We start from the raw sequence: 19,994 nt of genomic DNA, 5'->3' as shown, positions 1-19,994 counted from the left end.
CAGTGGAGGTCATTATCGGCCGTCTCAGACGACTTGAGTCAGGTGTGTGTACAGGCCTTAAAGTGGATCCGAAATAAACTTTTACTCATTGCATAATTGTGTTCCTTTCATATAGTTTATAGGGCATTCCTCAAGCCAAATACTTTTTTTGTTTTGTTTTAATACTCAAACAGAACATGGCAGCCCTCATTGTATCACAGGAATAAATAGTCATAAACTTTTGAAGTGATTTGCAGCTAGATGTAAACTTTAGATAAGATATATAGAAAAGTTACTTGTTATAGTTAGTTTTTCATCGCGGATCCGCTTTAAGAACTTGTCAATGTTCCATTTTCAGATTTTCATTTATTTATTTTTTTAATTGCAAGGGTAAATAAACCAGTGCTTTATTTCTGCACTCGGAGAAGTTGCAGCTGGCAGGACTCCTGAACTGTAGACAGAAGCCAAAACAAACGTGTTTCTGCCTGAACAAACCCTTTATTGGTAGGGTAGCGTTAAAAATGTAAAATGCTTAATCATTTCTTTTTGTGGGGACTGAATGAACCAAATTTTATGTCGCACTGACATTGCGGCTATTTACACTTCAGTGTTAGAATCTGATACCTTAAATTAAAGATAAGAAACTCCAGAAATATTTAATCTATCATTACTACTTTACATACAATTAACGTCATAAGTTTATTTTTGATTCAACTTTGTTGTACGCAGCTCTGACTGCAACCCAACCTTTATTGTAAGGACAAAAAAACAAAAAGTAAAGGAACACAGGATTGAGACTGTACATACTGTACACAATTATCTCATGTTACATGTCATTTCAGGTACACTGAAGTAACTATAATGTCCGCCCCCTCTACACACCCCTCTCTGCTTAGGGTTTCTTCAAAGCTTAAACACAAAAAAATAGTTTGAAGATACCTTAAAATAAAGTGTTCAGCCTAAATGTATTCCAATAACTAAATTGCAAATATTGTGCTGCTTTGTTTGTGTGGAGTGTTACCAGAAAGTAGGAATAGGCTTCAACTAACTGAACTAGTTTGCCTTGTTGAACACCACGTAACGGGAGTTTGCATGCATAACTGGAGTGGACCTCAAAACCCATTCCTACTCCCAATGAAGTGAACTGTGATTCATGGAATGTATCTTTGGAATTGTGGAACAATTCTCTCTCTTTGAACATTTATGACAATAATTATCCCAGGTTGGTGCATCACTGGAAAAAACTTAAATCATTACTTTTTATACAGTGGATTTAATATCGATATATTAACCCATTAGCAGCTTCAACAGAGTTAATCTGTTTGAGATCAGTGCTCTGCTTTTGACCTCAGTCGACAGAACTCGTTGTGCTGTAAATTCTTTGAATGCTTTGATCTCTCTCCCTAGCAGAAAATATAGAAACTGAAAGCAGAAGTCCTCTGTTATTGTCTCACACTGCCACCTAGTGACAAGTGGCCATAAATACACATTACAGCAGTACTAATTAGAAGCCAGAAAATGTAACAAATAAAGAAATATGATCTAAAATAAATTGGCCTTGAGCACTTCCAAGCCACTAAATTTGCTGCTAAAGGGTTAATGTTTATTTTGGAGACTTGTTTTCCCTTTTTTAAATATCTAATTTGATACTGTCCATTTTCATATTGTCATGAATAAACAACTTCATATTCATGTAAATATTGTTTTATTTTTCTCATTTTATCCTCTCATTATTGCTCTACTATTATCAAATGTGTAGGGAATTCTCATTTAATTAATTATAATTAAAATTCCTACCTTATGTAAGCACCCCTTTTGGAGAGTGCGTTATTTATTTGACCTATCACATTAAATGAATAATTAAAAGGCTTAAAAGATCAAATACGAGGGATATTTTTTACACACAGGGGAATTAAGCATCAGTAATATTGTCCTAGGCATATCAAACTTGTTTTGTTGTCACATTTTTATTGTAGTTCGCCTACAATTATGCTTTTTATCATATGTAGGGATGGTTTAGGTAAAAATGAATTTGTTGATTAAAAATAAATAAATTAATAATAATCATAATAATAATGAATCTTGGTTTAAAAGTACATCCTTCAAGGGATGCCACACCCCAAGTCCCTTTAGGATGGTAAACACAGAGAATACCTTATACTGACAAAAAGAGTTTAAAGGTTATCCCCTTTCAACCTATAATTTATGTTGATGCTTCTCAGCAATGGCCGATTTCTACTTCAAAGGGCTGGAATGCTTCTCCTGAAGAAGTGAAAACTGGTACACGAAATATGTCAAGTATGTGGTGCTAGGCCCCAGAAGATATATATGAGCTAGTATGTAAATTAGATCTTCCTATATGTAGAGTTTTATCTGATGTAATAATCACCAGTGAGAGGAACTCTGGCACTCTGTCTTGATAGTACAAAGCAAAAAAGTCAAAATCCACAGTTGTCCCTTTGGGATAAAAGGATATCCCCCTCGGTACTGGGAACCAGAAATTTAACGTCCATATCTCTTTACGATGGACATTAGTGAGTTTATTCTAGTATGTTTTTATGGTATGATAAAAGTTTTTTATAATGTGAAAGCTGCATGACCTATTCTCTTCCCGGTGACCACAAATGAGGTCATGTGACTCGCATTGTTTTCTCTAAGAAATGACTTACAAATAAACAGCCTGTGCAGTTGAACTTTGTATGTGTTAAAGAACGCTGTGCTCATATTACTAGCCATTGCAAACACTGTTGATCACCTCTATCCCTGATGCTAACAATCAAAATGATTGTCTTATTACATTACATCTTTTTTTAACAGTGATGGCTGACTTGTCACATTGAGTTCTATGCATTTCACCTGCTACTAGTGACTATCTATGCCCCTGATGTGATTATAATCAGAAGATGGTTCTGTCTTGATGCACTTTACAATCACATACTGCCAGCCAGTTTACCTAACATTGGTCCTGTAGTGATGTGACTGGTCAGGTTGGCGTTATAGATGTGTGGATAAGATTTCTCAAGTGGCAGTGTTACATTCCAGGGACAAAAGACTAACCTCCATAATTATGTTGATCCCAATGGACACTGTTACTCCACATCTTGTAGAGGACTATTAATGTCTGAGGGGTGTTGAGTGGATTACCATATATAGTGGATGTGGTTTTTTTTTAAAAAACTTTTGATATGTTTTTATTATGATGGAATACAGTTATTGTGATTTATATTTGAAGCTATGCTTATCTACGCATTACCTGTTTTTTAACCTGTTGGTATTTATCTTATTTTATTTTTTTATCATTGCTTGATGCCAGGTACAGACTTCAGCTATAAGTAGGCAGCTCACTTATTAATCTCAGGAAATGTTTGGAAACTCTCTACTTCGGTGGGCATGCAATAGCAATTAACCAATGAAATCTAGCCCAGAGGACTGCTGATCTTAGCAGCTCCTGGTTTCAAATAGCTAAAAGGACTGCCATGTTCAATAAGTTAATCCCCCTGCTCCCTTTTCACTGCCATTATTCAGGGTTGGTGTGAAGTTCATCAAGTCTAACTTATTTTGTGTTGTTCTTCCTCCCCCCTCCCTAATGCTGAATGGGTTTGTTTGATCTTAGCTTGTGGGCAATTAAGTCTAATTAGAAGAGTCCTTATCTGCCTTTCATTTTCTGTTGCTTTGGACCTGCTTGCACACGGAGGAAGTAGAAAAATACTGCCTGTAACTAAGCCTTAAATGTAAAAAGATGAGCTAAAATTAAAGTTTTTTTTTCCAATAATGAGCCACATTTTTTACATTCATATTTAATTTGCTATTGAGGAGTTCAAAAATGATGCTCGGTCCCCTCCAAAAGACACCTGACGTGAAAGGTATATGGAGGCATATATATATATATATATATATATATATATATATATATATATATATATATATATATATATATATATATATATATATATATAGTTGCCTGCTATCCTGCTGATCTCTTTGACTGCAGTAGTGTCTGAATAACCCACCTGTAACAGTCATGCAACTAATCCAATCAAAATTCAGTCAGAAACATCCGATCTGAATGCTTATTTAGGGTCTATGGCTAAAAGCTTTAGAGGTAGAGGATCAGCAAGACAGCCAGGCAACTGGTATGGTTTAAAATTAAATAAATATGGCAGCCTCCATATCACGTGTCCTTTAGATAATAGTTTCTGGATCAGAAACACTTTTAAAGTCTGTAAATAGCTTTATGAGCTCCCAGCAGTAATACAAACCATCCATTGCCCATCTACATCCATACACCAACACACCAATCAACATGGGAGTGAGATGCAGCAGATACGAAAACATAAATACTTAACATTAACGGTATAAATGGTAAAAGACTGTGCTAATGATATTTATTTCATATGAGCGGCTAGGAAAGCAAGAAGTCCCTGTGTTAGTGGATACTAATTACGGATGACATGATTGTTAATAAATGCTTGCAAATACAAGCAGCAGATGCTGCGAACTGTTAGAAAAATGGAGGAATGTGCTAATAAATGCTTACAGAATCAGAGAATTATAAACTAATACTAGTGAATGCTAATGAAAACTAATAGGAGGAGGGGGAAAGAAAAATCACTGGTTATGTATTAATGGACATTAACAATGAGTGGTGCGGGCTAATTAGTGTTACCGGTGGCTGGGTAGTGCCAAGCACATATTACCCAGGCAGGCTAATTATAGAATATGGAAATAAGCTATACTAAGGAACGACAAGGAGGGACCGGGAACACTGATGCGTGTTAGTGTGAAGCTTTATCTACAAAGAGCCCAAACTCTGCATGTTAATGACTGTGGGGGGAGAGTGGGGAGGGGACAAAAGACACCTGTCACAATCCACAAACCTGGCCAACTCAAACCAAGCATAATGGAGAACAACATAGAGGAGAGAGGAGATCATTAAAAGGTTGAAATTCCGGACTGGAAGGACTTGCCTCGCCGAGGACTTAAGGTGGCCATTAGCTCATCGATTTCTCCAATCCATATATGGTCGTTTCGATTGCTCTGCTCGTATCGATGAGAAATTGGTGCATTTGGCCAGATCGAATTGACCAACAGAGATAGAGCTCTCTCTGATTGGATAATGATCAGAGAGGGATCTAGCTGCTGGCCATATCGATCATTGTATCGAGTAGTGTATGGGCACCCTAAGCTAAATACTAGAATGGTATTTTAATGCACAAGGGACCATAAGCAATGGGCCCTAGTTATCTTCGCCTAAAAACAACTTTTCGGCATTTTACAATTTAAAAAATACCCAAAAGTTGGTTAAAAAAGTACTGTCAAAATAAGACTGGTGGCTTAAAGTTATTCAAACAGAAGATGGAAAATGATCTCCTTGGAGCAAAGGTAGGAAAAAAAGTGAATTGAATAAGGGCCCTTGGCCCATATGCAACTCACCTTTTCCCCTGAACTTTTTAAACCATCAGCTAGCAAGTCATTTTAATAGTTCTTTTTTAACCTATTTTTTTGGTACATTTTTAATTGCAGAGTGTTGACAGTTATTTTAAACAGAAGATAAAAAAAAATTATCTCCTAGGAAAAAAACTTAGGAGAAAAAGTGATTTGATCAGGACCAAAGTGTTTTATTGGGACTAGACCATTTCCTTAGGCCAGTACAGTCCAATTGCTGTAAAACTAATTATGAGGTGCTCAAGTTTTTTTTTGCAGCAGACTATGGGCCATATCCAAATTCACCTTTTTGACAAGTTTTCTCCTAGGTGATATTTTAACATCTTATCAATAAAATGCCTTTTAACCAATTCAGCCTACAGGCCAATTTACCTTAACGCCAAAAGCCATTTTTACCTGTCAACACTCCCTCCCCATTCATTTGGTCATAACTTTATCACTGCTTCTCACACTTGAATGATCTATATCTTTTTTTTTTTTTTCCACCACAAATTAAAGGAAACCAGAGACGAATATTAGTCAAAGTGTTATACATACCTGGGGCTTCCTCCAGCCCCATCCGCACGGATCATTTCCACGCTGCCATCCTCAGCCTTCTCCAGCTCCGGTACTGGGTCCCATAATTTCGGCAAGTCTGAGCATGCGTAGTGCGCTCTCTCCATCTCCCTTCAGCCGTATTGCACCGGAGAGAGATGGTACTATTCTCTGCCGGAGAGAGACAGAGAGCGCACCGTGCATGCTTAGATTTGCCGAAGTTATGGGACCTGGTATCGGAGCTGCGGGAAGACTGAGGGGGGCGGCGTGGGAGCGATTCATGCGGATGGGACTGGAGGAAGCCCCAGGTGTGTATAAAACTTTGACTAATATTCGTCTCTGGTAAGCTTTTTGTGGGAGATACTGGTTTTCAGTAATTATTTTCTATGCATTTTATAGGCAAATGCAAGAAAAAAAATTGAAAAAATACACTATTTCTCCAATTCCATCCTGTAGTTTTAAAATAAGCAATGCTACTATAAATAAAAGCCACCCCCCTTTTCTTTGCCCATTAGCCCAGGCTATCACAAAAATTATGTCCGATATATTATTTGGAAATAAAGTTGTATTTTTTCTGTTTTGGGTTTTTTTTTTTTTTTTGTGTACCATCAATTGCAATTGCAAGCCCCTATATACTAAAATAACAGTAATGTACCCTCAGGACATACATATTAAAAAAAAGCTAAGTCCACTATTTATGGATTTTTTTTTTTACATGTGTTTGCTTGATTACCAGGGTGGGGCTTTGGAAGGGATTTTATTATTTATTTTATTGAATGTTTACCAGTTTTTTTACTTTCATTTCTTTAATTCTTATGAATGGACATGATTGGGGTCATGTCCATTCATAGTAGGAACTCTGATTCGTTTGGGGAAGCCTTGCTTCCCTTTCCCAACCGCCGATGCGGAAATACGTCCGAGTACGAGCGGCGGTCGTGTGCACCTGCTGCTTGAACACTGGACATGTATACTCGTCGTTAAACTTAAGGGGTGCCTATCTGGACGACTATAGTTGTCCAGATAGGCAGAAGTGGTTAAAGAGACACTGAAGTCTTTTTTACCCTATTTTATTCAGTATATTCACTCAGTTTACCCTTATACTACATAGATTTGGTAAAATTGGGTGAAAAAGATTGGATCATTAGTTGCCACCTTAAAAAAAAATAACACTATGCCTGGTGCAAACCTAACAATTCCCATCACTCTGAGAACACCAGTCACACAGTAAAGCATGGTTTTGACACAGTTACCACAGTAAAGCACCTTGGTGACACCATTCCCACAGTGAAGCACCTTGGTGACACCCATTCCCACAGTGAAGCATGATGGTGGTGACACCATTCCCACAGTAAAGCAAGGTGGTGACGCTTTTCCCACAGTGAAGCATGGTGGTGACACCTTTTCAACAGTGAAGCATGGTGGTGACACCTTTTCCACAGTAAAGCATGGTGGTGGTGATGATTTTCATCAAGAAAACTGTACAGAACTGAGGGAAAGATGGAGGGTACTAAGCACGGGGCAATGCTTGAAGAAAAGCAGTTTCAGTATGCCAACAGTTTGAGACAAGTAAAAAGGCTCACTTTACAGCAGGACAATGATCCAGAGCATATTGCTAGAGTCACAATGGAGTGGTTTAAAGGCAAACATTTCAAAGTCTTAAAATAGAAAATACGACAAGGGGCACTGCTAATACAATATACTCTTAAATTGGGGGTTCAATTAACACACCTCAATCAGCCCAATCACAAAGGGTCAATAACTTCCACCCGCTGCTTCCTAGTCTGGCGGGATATCCCCTGTATCCCACCTCTTAGGCAAATCGATTATAAATAATAAATAGGAGTGCTGAGTATGTAGTCAATATAACATTTATTTCTAAACTAACTTAAACTAGCAACCACAATGCACACACATACCTAAGTACAGGTATGTGTGTGCATTGTGGTTGCTAGTTTGAGTGGAGGATTAGTATTACCACTATATGGTCCCTCTTTTTTATATATAATAGAAATAAATGTTATATTGACTACATACTCAGCGCTCCTATTATTTATAATCAAAGTCTTAAAATAGCCTAGTTGGAGCCCAGACATCAATCCAAATGACAATCTGTGGCATGACTTGAAGATTGCGATACACTAAGGCAATCCATCTAACCTGAAGATGTTGGAGCATGGTTTTCCAGGTCCTATTGTCGGGCTGAGGTAGTTCAATGACAGTTAAGTGACCAAAAAAACACTGATTTTGCATTGAGGCCTTATGCAGGGGGCAGTAGTGGATACTAGATGCCAGTAGTGGTTCTGGACACCCAGGTGTTTTTTTGTTTTTGTTTTTAAACTGAATGTCAGTTCACGCAGGTGACAGATTTATGGTTTATGCTATATGCAACAATCAACTCCAAATATAGGCCTTATCCAGGAGGTAGGGATAGCTGATTGGCTGCCATGTGCCTGCTGATTCTGGGGTGAGGTGTCAAGTTTTGGCCCCATGATGATGAATAGGGGGCGGGCCAAACACGCCATGTTTTGCCTGCCGATGCGAACACCCGTTGTTTGCTCGGAACCGTCCACCAAACAACAGTTCGGAGCATCTCTAAATACCTGTGCAAACTCATGATTTCCCGATTTAATGTTTTGAGGCGTTAGGCTACATATCTGCCTATGCTGCATTTTATTGCACACCAAGTTGGTACGAGTATATGGGTGTCAAATTATGCAGTGCATTTTAATGAAAAATGTGAGCGCCACACAGAAAAGCAAGTTTTTTTTTCCCATTGATTACCATTAGCTAATAGGTCTAATGGGTTTCTGCATGAAGAAAAATCAACATTTACAAGAAACGGGGTCTTTAATGTTTGTGTCACAATTAAAAAAAAAAATCTCTCATTTTCAGATTAGTAAGGATGGTGTGTAAATCAGCTGGTGCTATGGTGTGAGTTACAAAGGTGTCACTGGGCTGAGAAAATTGGGAAATGCAAATTATATTGCAAAACAGGCCTGGAAGAGTATGGGCAGTTTCATAAACATTTCTGCCTCTGCCCTCCTCACTGTAAAGAAAAAAGATACAAGTCTGTATATGTATGTGTAGTACAAGTCTGTATTTAAAGTGATCTCTGACATAACGTTCAATAAAAATGTGTTTTTCTACTTATTATTTATGCTTTTGTGCACAAGTAATATTGTCTGTCTACAAATTACAGGTTTCTAAAGTGTAGCTTATCTTTCCCTGAAAGCTGCCATTGCATTTTATTCCAACTGCTTTTTATTATATATTAAAATCTTCTAATGCGTTGTTCTGAACTGTGTGTGCCTGAAGCAGAGGCAACTTCTCAGAAATTGTTTTTTACTTGTTACACACGAATGTATCAACAATGGAATGTAAACAAAGATACTGTTATCTCCAGTTTGGATGCAGATCTGAAGCTGAATAGCAGGACAAAGTGCTTTGTATACCAATTCAGTGATGTTCTGCTAAAAAAAAATAAAAAAAAAAAAAAAAAATCTGGGATAGTAGCATTAAAGCCATGAGAAATCATTTTACAGCAAAGTAGAAATGTTGACTTTCAGACCACAATGTCCAAAATCAATACTGGGAGGACACTGAAAAGTTCAGAAAGTATCTGTAGGGGAGTGTACCCTTTTCCTGCCCCCCCCTTCACCACCACAGTCAGGCCCTGTTCCGATTTGTGCCGAACCACGTGCGGCCAGCGGGAGAGGACAGCGTAAAGTCCGCTCTGATGGTCCGCCTGTAGCCTGGGGCAGATGCGTTACCCCCATAGGCTATATGGGAGAATGATCCGTCTGTCTGTAATTATTGGACTGCAGAGATGTGCGTTCTGCTTACTGCAACGGATCCATCGCAGAGTGACAACTACATAGTCTCCCCTCTTCCAGCATGCTTTAAGCCCTTGTACCCCTTGCTGGTGTTTAAAAAAAACTTCAGTTAACTATGAAAAAGAGCTTCTTCTATTCGACCAACTTTTGTCAAATACAGTCCTGTTTTTTGAAGCACTTAGACAAGAAACAAATCAAAGACAGCTTGGGATAAGGTTTTACTGCAGGAAAGTTCAAAGTGTCATTCTTTCTGCTTTGTTTTATAGTTTAAAAAAGACAAAGACAGTGTGATTTCTAAACTGCAAATATGGCAGAATTATGAAATGTTAGGAAAAAAAAAAAAAAGGTATATTACTGAAAATAAAAATATTAGATTCTTTGCTGCTAATGTTCTATTATATAAGTTGTTTTTTTCACCTCAGGTATGCTATAAGGAGAATTTCCATTGATCCAATGAATACACCTTTGGAGAGCCCTGGCAGCAGATTACAAGATGCTTCTAGCAGGATGCTTTTGGCTGGGGTTCTCCATACTTACTATTGCATCTCTTCTAGAAACCCTCACAACCGCATCTCTGAACTGGCTACCAGTCTCTCCTGACCAATGGGATTCCTTGAGAGTTCCTGAAATCCTGACCTTTGAATTCAGATGCCGTTTTGGGACTTGCGGCAAACAAAAGAAGACGCTGGAATGATGCGGAGCTTATCGCCATTCACGGGAAACTGACAGATTTTAGAACAGCTGTTACAATTGCCCTGCGTAAATAACCAGATATTTAAAAGCTCCCCTATCCAAGTCTAAAAGGAAGAAATAAAGCTACTGCAAGCAATACCAGATTAGAAGACAGCAAGATGAGCAATGGAAAGCCTCCGCTTCAGCCTCACTGATTAGTTTTGATACAAATCTGTGCTAATTGGCAACTTGTTTTGCTGCTGAATGTATATTTACTGGCATTTAAGGGCAAGAATGCAGCTATAACCTAATCTGCCAAATTAGGAGACATTTTTATAACTGCAGCATGTGCGCACTGGGATCCGTTAATGGAGGTGTCGCTGCGTCATAATTAAAGTGTGACCCTAGGCGCAGAAATAGCATGTTACAGCTTCTCAGTGTGGCCCCAACAGCATATTACTGCATGTAATTGTTTTCATTAGATCCTGCGATTCTTGTGCAAAATCTTCTCTATACGCAGCTAGTGATACGCTATCTGGTGCTCACTGATCCTTCCGTAGCGATTGAATGAGCTGGTCAGAGGAACAACCCAACTGAACTTGTCTGATGGTGTTTACATAATCCCCTTGTGTAGAAGGCAGAACATGCCTTTATTTATTCCTAAAGGTGGTCATACCTCAGGCGATTTGGCGGCTGATCGACCATCTGATTTAAGGTGGATCCGAGGTGAACTTTTACTCATTGCATAATTGTGTTCCTTTCCTATTGTTTATAGGGCATTCCTCAAGCCAAAATACTTTTTTGTTTTTGTTTTAATACTCTAATTCCCTATAAACTAAATAAACCACGCCCACAGATTTTCAGAGAGCCTTGGCAGTAGCAAGGGCTCCTGGGAACTCAGTCTGGGCAGGAGGAGGAGGCGTTACTAGCCAATGATTTCAGAGGCAGAGGGGAGGAGGGAGGAGGGGGGATTAGGTTTTTTTCACAGGCTGAGTGCTCAAGATACAGATAAGCCTGCCTCTGTGTAATGTTTACAAACAACATGGCCGCTGTCATTGTATCACAGGCAGAAATAATCATTTTCTGTTAAAGCTGTTTGCAGCTATATTTGCTGTGTAAACTATCTAAAATCTAAACTTTAGATAAGATATATAGACAAGTTACTTGTTATAATTAGTTTTTCATCTCGGATCCACTTTAATAATTACCGAATCGGATGCAAATCGCTGTCACATAATGCATGCCCGATCAGGCTGAAATTGGTCACGCGTATCAATCGGACATGCTGCAAGATGCTCAGTCGGGTGTGTGGCGGTAACAGCGTGCATTAATAGTGGACGACGAACGTGACGGAAACCCGAGCCACTGTCCTCCCAGTTTAAATGTACCCCTGAACGCCCCTGCATGAATACATTATTTCTCCACCACCCACCAGACTCCTCTGTGGAAGGCCCCAGGAGAATGCTGGGCAGGGAGAGTGAGGGGTTTGGCTGTTTTAACAATAGGTCTGTCCCAGAACATTTTAGCTTTTTTTGAAGGGTGCAGAGTAGTCCTTAAAGGAAACCAGAGCCGAGATAAAATAAAAGTTTTATACATACTTAGAGCTTCCTCCAGCCCTATGTGCACAGATCGCTCCCACGCTGCCATCCTCAGTCCTCTCCTGCGCCGATATCGGGTCCTGTAACTTCAGCCAGTCGGACATAAGAGAAGTGCGCTGTTTGCGTATCTCTCCAGCAGCCGCCGGAGAGATACGTAGAGGGCGCACTTCTTTTGTGCAGACTGGCGGCGACTTACTGAAGTTAGGGGAACCGGTACCGAAGAGAGAGAAGGCTGAGGACGGCGGCGTGGGAGCAATCCGTGCGCATAGGGCTGGAAGAAGCTCCAGGTATGTATAAAACTTTTATCTCGGCTCTGGTACACTTTAACGAATCTCTAAAACTAAAAGCTGCAGGTGTACTGCAATTTAGTTATTCGTGTACCACAACCTAGGCCATGCCTTGCTTTTCAGACACTTGAAAGCGATGACCGGTAAATACCTTCTATTTTAAATGGAGAAAACAATGCATTTTAAACGATACCTAAGGTGACATGTGACATAATGTGATAGACGTGTATATACGATGTCAAGCACATCAATAACTAGCCTGTGCTCCTTTTATTCTTTCTCTGCCGGAAAGAATTAAAAAAAAAATAAAAATCAGGTACGCAACTGCCAGTTTATGTCCATTCGGAACTTGGTCAGACTATAGTTTAACCCTCATTGATAAGGTATTACAGCCATAAAACACTTTCCTAGCAGAAAATGGCTTCTGAGAGCGGGGAAGAGATAAAAAGGTCAATAGTTTATAGATTTTAGCTCTGGCATACTTCAATCAATGTGTCATTCAGCAAAGACAATTAAACAGTAAAAACAAAAACAAAAAAAAAAAACTTAAAAAGTACATTTAAAACTAATACAAAACTGATATATTAAAAAAAAAAAGTGCAATTTTTTCGGAGGAGGAGGATAGAGACAATTGTTTATCTCATCAGTTTATTGATTGATTATTCAGGTTTCCTTTAAAAATGACTTGTGAAAATATTTACACCATTTATAAGTAAAGATGAGTGAACAGAAAGTGTTCTTGTCAGTCATCTGTAATGATAACAATCAGTGTGCACAATGTTCTAGCAGGCTGTATTGTATCCCTATTCACACCACATGTGAGGACAAACAACCACTACAAACAATGATATAAAAGTACTTTCCCTCTATTCACATCACATGTGAGGATAAACAACCACCACAAACAATGATATAAAAGTACTGATCCTCTATTCACACCACACGTGAGGACGAACAACCACCACAAACAATGATATAAAAGTACTTTACCTTCCGCTGAGAGCTGCGGCAGCCGAGTCTGGGAGTAAGTTTCTACTTCTCATCGCCTGAAAAAAAAAAATACACCTTCAAATCATTCCCGCTTTGCAACTTTATTGAAAAGTGTTATCTTAGATTGACAAAATGTTAAGTGAAACATCTATACACTACCATCGTATTGGTAATTATCAGGCATAGCTTCTGTCAAGGTAATATTGATGGGTTGATAGAATAACAAAGAGACAGGATGAGATGATGCAGAACAGGCATGATACAATTTAAATACTCCTAATGGAACAAAAATTGCAAATAAAAATGTAGTGTTACACCACCTCCTAGTGGCCAGTATTGGCATTTCTCAAACATGATAACTTAAAAAAAACTATACGCCAAACACTGTGTCACAATAGTTTTGCTGAATGAAGTTTCATTGGATCGGGCACTGAATACAAATGACATTTTTAATTTAAAGTGAACCTGAACCAAGTAAAATTATTGGTACTTGTGTATTATCCCGTCTAGCAGGACAGCTCGTCCGTTAGACAGGCTTAAAAAGTGTGCACTGTGTTTCTTTAGCAGCTGATTCATCACAAATCAGCTGCTCTGTCCTGCTAGACGGATAATACACAATATTAATAATAGGAGGAGGATCAGGGCAGACGGGGCGTTTCCAGTGACAGCTCCCCTCCCTCCCTTACATCCCGGATTGTCGCTGCTTCCCCAGGCTGGTGGCCGGAACAGCCCGGATCACGGCTCGCTGTATAGTGCTGCGCACGGGCAGCGCCTCCCCGTGTCAGCTGGGCCGCTCCTGATCAAGCCCGCCAGCTGCACAGACTCGTCAGGAATCAGGCTAGATTATACAGATTAATGCACGAGAAGTGCTGTCGACTCGCTTCCCGGAGACTCTGCTGCATTTCCAAGTATCCAGAGTTCTCTCGTGAAAACGTGTGCCTCCGAGTTAAAAGTTGCAGGATGAACCTACTGCATTCAGTATTCCCTGAACTAGGGTTTCCCGCATACATGTATAGCACCGCACGGCTGCAGGAGGGGAGTAATTACTGCAGCGTGGAAATCCTCCTGCCAGCACAGCCAATCTGAGTTGGAGAGCCTGAATATTCGGGGAACACTGTACAGCGGATAGCGCAATAGCAGTATACCGCTCCGTAGTGATTGAATGAGGCAGTGGCTACTACTAGATTGTAAGGGATAGGTAATTAAATTCATAACAGTGTTACACAGCTCCGTAGTGCAGTAGTGGGTGGCTCTGAAAAGAGCCTTTGGGTTCACTTTATAGTCGGGTGAGAAGAGATGGTACTGTGCAGAACAGAGCAGCTGATTTGTGATGAATCAGCTGCTAAAGAAACACAGGGCACACTTTTTAAGCCTGTCTAATGGACGAGCTGTCCGGCTAGACGGGATAATACACAAGTACCAAATTATTTAAAATAAATATACCTGCAAATATTACATACTTACCTCAGTTCCTCTCAGAAGCTCACCATTTTCTTCTAACATGGATTCCTTCCAGTAGTGACAACATTGTGTCAGAAATGAAATATAGCAGTTGCTGTCAGTTATATATCAGTTGCTGTCAGTTATAACTGAAAGGACAACTGATAAGCAAGTTAATGTCTATGTTTCCCTATGGCTCAAGAGGGCGATATTACAGTTTAAACACTGTGCTGACCAGGAAGCCGTTATGGGGAAATGGCCATTTTCAAAATGGAGGACGGAGAATTTCATTGCTCACAGTGGACAAACAGGACACAGGAGAGGAGAAAGATTGACGAGTAGACCACACAGAATGCAAGTATGAGGTTTGTATGTTTATTTTGACTTTTTAATTCTTAGTTCAGGTTTGCTTTAGACATGTTTAAAAATGTTTTAGTCCTTTAAAAGTCATCAGTTACAAGAGTTTGAATATTCTTCAGACCATTTCTGAGTTCTGACCAGCCATCTGATTTACAGAAAAAGACTGCTAAATTAATAGGTACCAAGATAATATAACATTATCTTTCAGGTAAGTAACTTCTTCTAGCCAAGACAAAGTCATTCTTTGAAACGGTTTGTGAACTGCAGGGCCACCTCTGCCGAGAATACAGTGTGTGTACAGTGGCAACCAGGGACGGATTACCAACCAAGCACCTGAAGCACTTGCTTGGGGCCCCAGGAAAGGTAGGCATGACTCCCCTTTTCTCCCTCCCTCTCCGTGCAGCCAGGACAGTGCAGGTACAAGAAGAAACTCACCGGCTTCTGATATTCTTACGCTGACAGCTCTCTTCCGCAGCGCCCCCGGTATCTTCTCCATGGTTACAGCAACGGCATATGACAGTACATACTTGGCGTGTCACATGACTAGAGACGCGCCGTACGTGCTGTCACATGGTGCTGCTGTTACCAAGAAGAGGACACCAGGGGTGCTGCGGAAGAGTGCTGTCAGTGCAGGAATGTCGGAAGTTGGCGAGCCTCTTCTTTAACGCTCCGCTCACACTCTGCAAAGGGGAGGGTTCTAGGCGTACTGTGCAAAACTTTCACCCAGTACACCTACAGTCCCCCCTCTCCCTGCAGAGTGCGAGCAGAGCGTTTCACCAAAAGGGGGGGGGGGGGCACATCTGACTATAGAGGGGAAGGGAGGGCACATCTGACTATATGGGAAGGGGGGGATGGGGGAGTGGCACATCTGGCTATAGGGGACAAATCTGACTATAGGGAGTAAGGAGGGCACATCTGATTATAGGGGGAGGGGGGGGGAAGGTGCACAAATGACTATAGGGGGAAAGGGGGGCACATTGACTATAATTTATTACATTTTTGAAGGGTGGTGGAGGTAGGGGGCCAAAATTGGGTACTTTGCTTAGGGCCTCATTGGGCCTTAATCCGGCACTGGTGACCATGATCCCCCTTGATGCATTGTCGAGCGATCTGCCTGGTTGATCACTTCGGCCAAGCACAAGCTAAAGGCATTGTTCACCTATTCACACCACCTGCTCTGTGCCGCGTTGTGATTCGATAGTAACAGATCTCTGGAGGCTGGCCATTTATCTGTACAACATTGGGCCACGAATTGTCGCCCACGCATGGCAACAGAATTTAAAGGTGTGTACTTACCTTAAGGGTAAAGGCACAGACCAAATCAGTGAGAAGACCGAAGCTTATAGAACAGACAGCCTGGAGTAGGAAGTGGCCAGGGTCAAGGCTCCTGATGTGAGAGACATATGGAGGCGGACACATTTATTTCCTTTTAAACAATGCACATTGCTTGGCTGTCCTGCTAATCTATTGCCTCTAATAATTTTAGTCATAAACCCTAAACATGCATGCAGATCAGAGGTTTCTGTCAAAAAATCTTACAAGATTAGCAGCATGCTTGTTTCAGGTGTGCGATTCAGACACTACTGACCAAAAGGATCAGCAGAACTGCCAGGTAACTGGTGTTAAAAGGAAATAAATATGGCAGCCTCCATATGTCCATGCATTCCTCACAAATTGCTTTTCTAAACTTCGTTTAGGAAACGTTTATTTTTCATAATGTCCCCCCCTCTTTTGTAATGTTAAGTTCCAGTTTTAGTTTTGCTGACAATCGCAGCCTCACTACTATCAATGAAGCACTTCTGCCAGATCAGTTTGAAGTATATGGACAACTTCCCAGATTTGAATAGCTCTCTTCTCTCTCCCACGGCAGAACACAAATGGAAGCAGGAAATTTGGGCGCATGAGGCAGGTGGACAAAAAGGGCGCCGCCATTCACTCCCATAATAAATATCGTTTAAATCGGCGCCCAACAGGAAAAAAGGGCGCCGGAGAAAAATAACGTTTTAAAAGCGGCGCCCGGAGACTTTTAATGTTTTATAACGGTTTCTCAGGATTACACATTATTTAATGATTTATAATTTTTAAAACATTATTTTTAAACGAAAAACAGTACAATATTTTTTAAAACATTACTTTTAAACGAAAAACTGTACAAATTTTTTTTTTCATTTTTAAACGAAAAACCGCACCATATTTTTTTAAAACGTTATTAATGCTTATCACATGGGGGTCTTAGGTTTAGGCACCAACAGGGGGGTCTTAGGGTTAGGCACCAACAGGGGGGTCTTAGGGTTAGGCACCAACAGGAGGGTCTTAGGGTTAGGCACAACCAGGGGGGTCTTAGGGTTAGGCACCAACAGGGGGGTCTTAGGTTTAGGCACAACCAGGGGGGTCTTAGGGTTAGGCACCAACAGGGGGGTCTTAGGTTTAGGCACCAACAGGGGGGTCTAGGGGTTAGGGATAGGTACAGGGAGGGTTCTGTGTGAGAGTAGGGTTAGGTATAGCTTTAGGAAAATTCTTATTAATGTTTTATAAAACGTTATTATAAATTTCAATTGTTAAACAGGGAAGATTAACGTTTTTAAAATTGCCGATTTTATACACATTATTTAATGATTTATAACTTTATAAAACATTATTTTTAAACGAAATATAACACAATTTTTTTAAACATTATTCATGATTATCTTTTAACCACTTTACCCCCGCGCGTACGTATTTCTCCGCCCCTTTTTCCATCCTTTAAAAACCAGGGACGGAGAAACACGTACTTTCCGCGTTCCCGCCGCTGCCCGCGCTCCCGCTCGTAAACACGCCGCCGCCCGCTCGCCCAGAGATCAATGAACGGGAAAATCCATTCCCGTTCGTTGATCTAAGCCCCGCAATGATCAGCTGCTCTCCTATGGGCAGCGCAATCATTGTGAGAAAAAACTCACGTGTCCAGCCTCCTTATTCTTCCTCCAAGCTTCCGGAAGGAAGCTTGGAGGTCGCATTAAAACAAAAAGTTACTGTGGCCATCTTGTGGCCAAATAGTGAACTACACCCTACACATTTTTCACATACAAATAAATGACTTTTTCACATAAAATTAACTCATTACCTCCCACACTCCCCATTTTTTTTTTTTTGTAATTAAAAAAAAATTAAAAAATTTACAATTAAAAAAAATACATAAATAGTTACCTTAGGGACTGAACTTTTTAAATATTTATGTCAAGAGGGTATAACACTGTTACTTTATAAACTATGGGCTTGTAATTAGGGATGGATGCAAAACTGAAAAAAATGCACCTTTATTTCCAAATAAAATATTGGCGCCAAACATTGTGATAGGGACATAATTTAAATGGTTTTATAACCGGGACAAAAGGGCAAATACGTTTCATGGGTTTTAATTACAGTAGCATGCATTATTTAAAAACTATAATGGCCGAAAACTGAAAAATAATTATTTTTTTCCCCACATTTTTCCTATTTTCCCATTAAAACACATTTAGAAAAAAATAATTCTTGGCATAATGTCCCACCTAAAGAAAGCCTAATTGGTGGCGAAAAAAACAAGATATAGTTCATTTCATTGCGATAAGTAATAATAAAGTTATAGACGAATGAATGGAAGGAGCGCTGAAAGGTGAAAATTGCTCTGGTGCTCAGGGGGTAAAACCCCTCAGTGGTGAAGTGGTTAAAACCCTGCGCCCTTTTTTCCCGGCGCCCTTTTTTAACGTACGCAACACAAATACTGTATATTTATGATTTTTTTTTTTTTTTTAAATCATATTTTATTTTGGCATCAGCAAAATCACAACTTCATGATGTCAGCAGAGTTCATAAAGCATCGGTGGGAACACGTTTTCTTTCTACTTCCTTCCCATCCCAGTTGGTAGAACTCTCAGATACCAGATTAAAAAAAACAAAAACAAAGGATTTATCACAAGCACATCAATTAAGAAGATTATTATCATTATTTAGAAATAACACTTAATCTAGCAGTTCATTGCTCTGACGCTTAACTAGTAAAAGGAGCAAAGGCAGCAATTGGTGTCAGGAAGAAGGCGACAGGACACACATAGGTCAATAGGAGGATTTAAACTACACCTCACTCCATGAAAAGCTATCTAAGGTAAGCACAGAGGAATATTCATGCTGGTCTCACACATCTCTGTGCATTGATCGTTTTCTTGCCTCCCCTGGTCTCTGTAAATCACTCCTTGAAAAACAAAAAGTGACTTTTGGCAAAAGCCAAATCTTCATACAAGAAGAGGCAGGCTTTCTGCAATGCTCCCTCCTATTCCCTTTCTTGTTACATTCTCTCCCCCCCATGGCTAGCTTTGGTGCATTCGGCAAATTGGAATTTGGAACCTTGTTCCAAATTCTGCTTATCAAAACCTGAATCTTTGTGCATTAGGTTCTGGTCAGCATAATTTTGAACAAAATTCCGAATTCGAATATGACGGATGCAACAACACTAATTGTGGCAAGCCTGCCACCTTCCTAAATATGTGACTTTAGTCAAACGTCAATTTTTTTAAAGCAGGAGGGACAGCCATACTATCCCAGGAACCCCCCACCCACACATTATATATATATATAAATAGTAAGTCGAGATAACTCCTGACTTTTGTGAATCAACCCCTACCTCTGATAGTTACAGGAACAGTTTAGAGAGTTAGGGAACTAAACTCAGAATTCCCTCTCTGCTCTAACAGATTAGCCACAGCATGATAACCTTTATGAACAAAATTTGTGGAAATCCTAAAAAAAAAAACCCTGAAGTTTAGAATTTGGTTTCACTTTGCAGGTAGCACTGAAGGGGTTAGTCTCAGTGTTTACAGTATGGGGAGAAGTCAGCAATGGTG

General features: G+C 39.9%; 1 protein-coding gene across 3 annotated transcripts in view; it reads right to left on the bottom strand.

The window, feature by feature from the left end:
- The window catches only part of TANK (TRAF family member associated NFKB activator), a 118,015-nt gene that overhangs the window by 20,233 nt on the left and 77,788 nt on the right, over positions 1 to 19,994 (bottom strand). For all 3 annotated transcript variants that reach the window (XM_068245652.1, XM_068245655.1, XM_068245654.1), the window contains exon 7: positions 13,339 to 13,394. In XM_068245652.1, coding sequence (XP_068101753.1) covers positions 13,339 to 13,394 — 56 coding nt within the window. The remainder of the gene's footprint in view (positions 1 to 13,338; positions 13,395 to 19,994) is intronic.

The sequence above is a fragment of the Hyperolius riggenbachi genome, chromosome 7, assembly GCF_040937935.1.
Source record: "Hyperolius riggenbachi isolate aHypRig1 chromosome 7, aHypRig1.pri, whole genome shotgun sequence".
NCBI lineage: Eukaryota > Metazoa > Chordata > Amphibia > Anura > Hyperoliidae > Hyperolius > Hyperolius riggenbachi.
The sequence above is the reverse complement of the archived record's forward strand: the minus strand, read 5'-3'. Positions and strand labels throughout refer to the sequence as shown.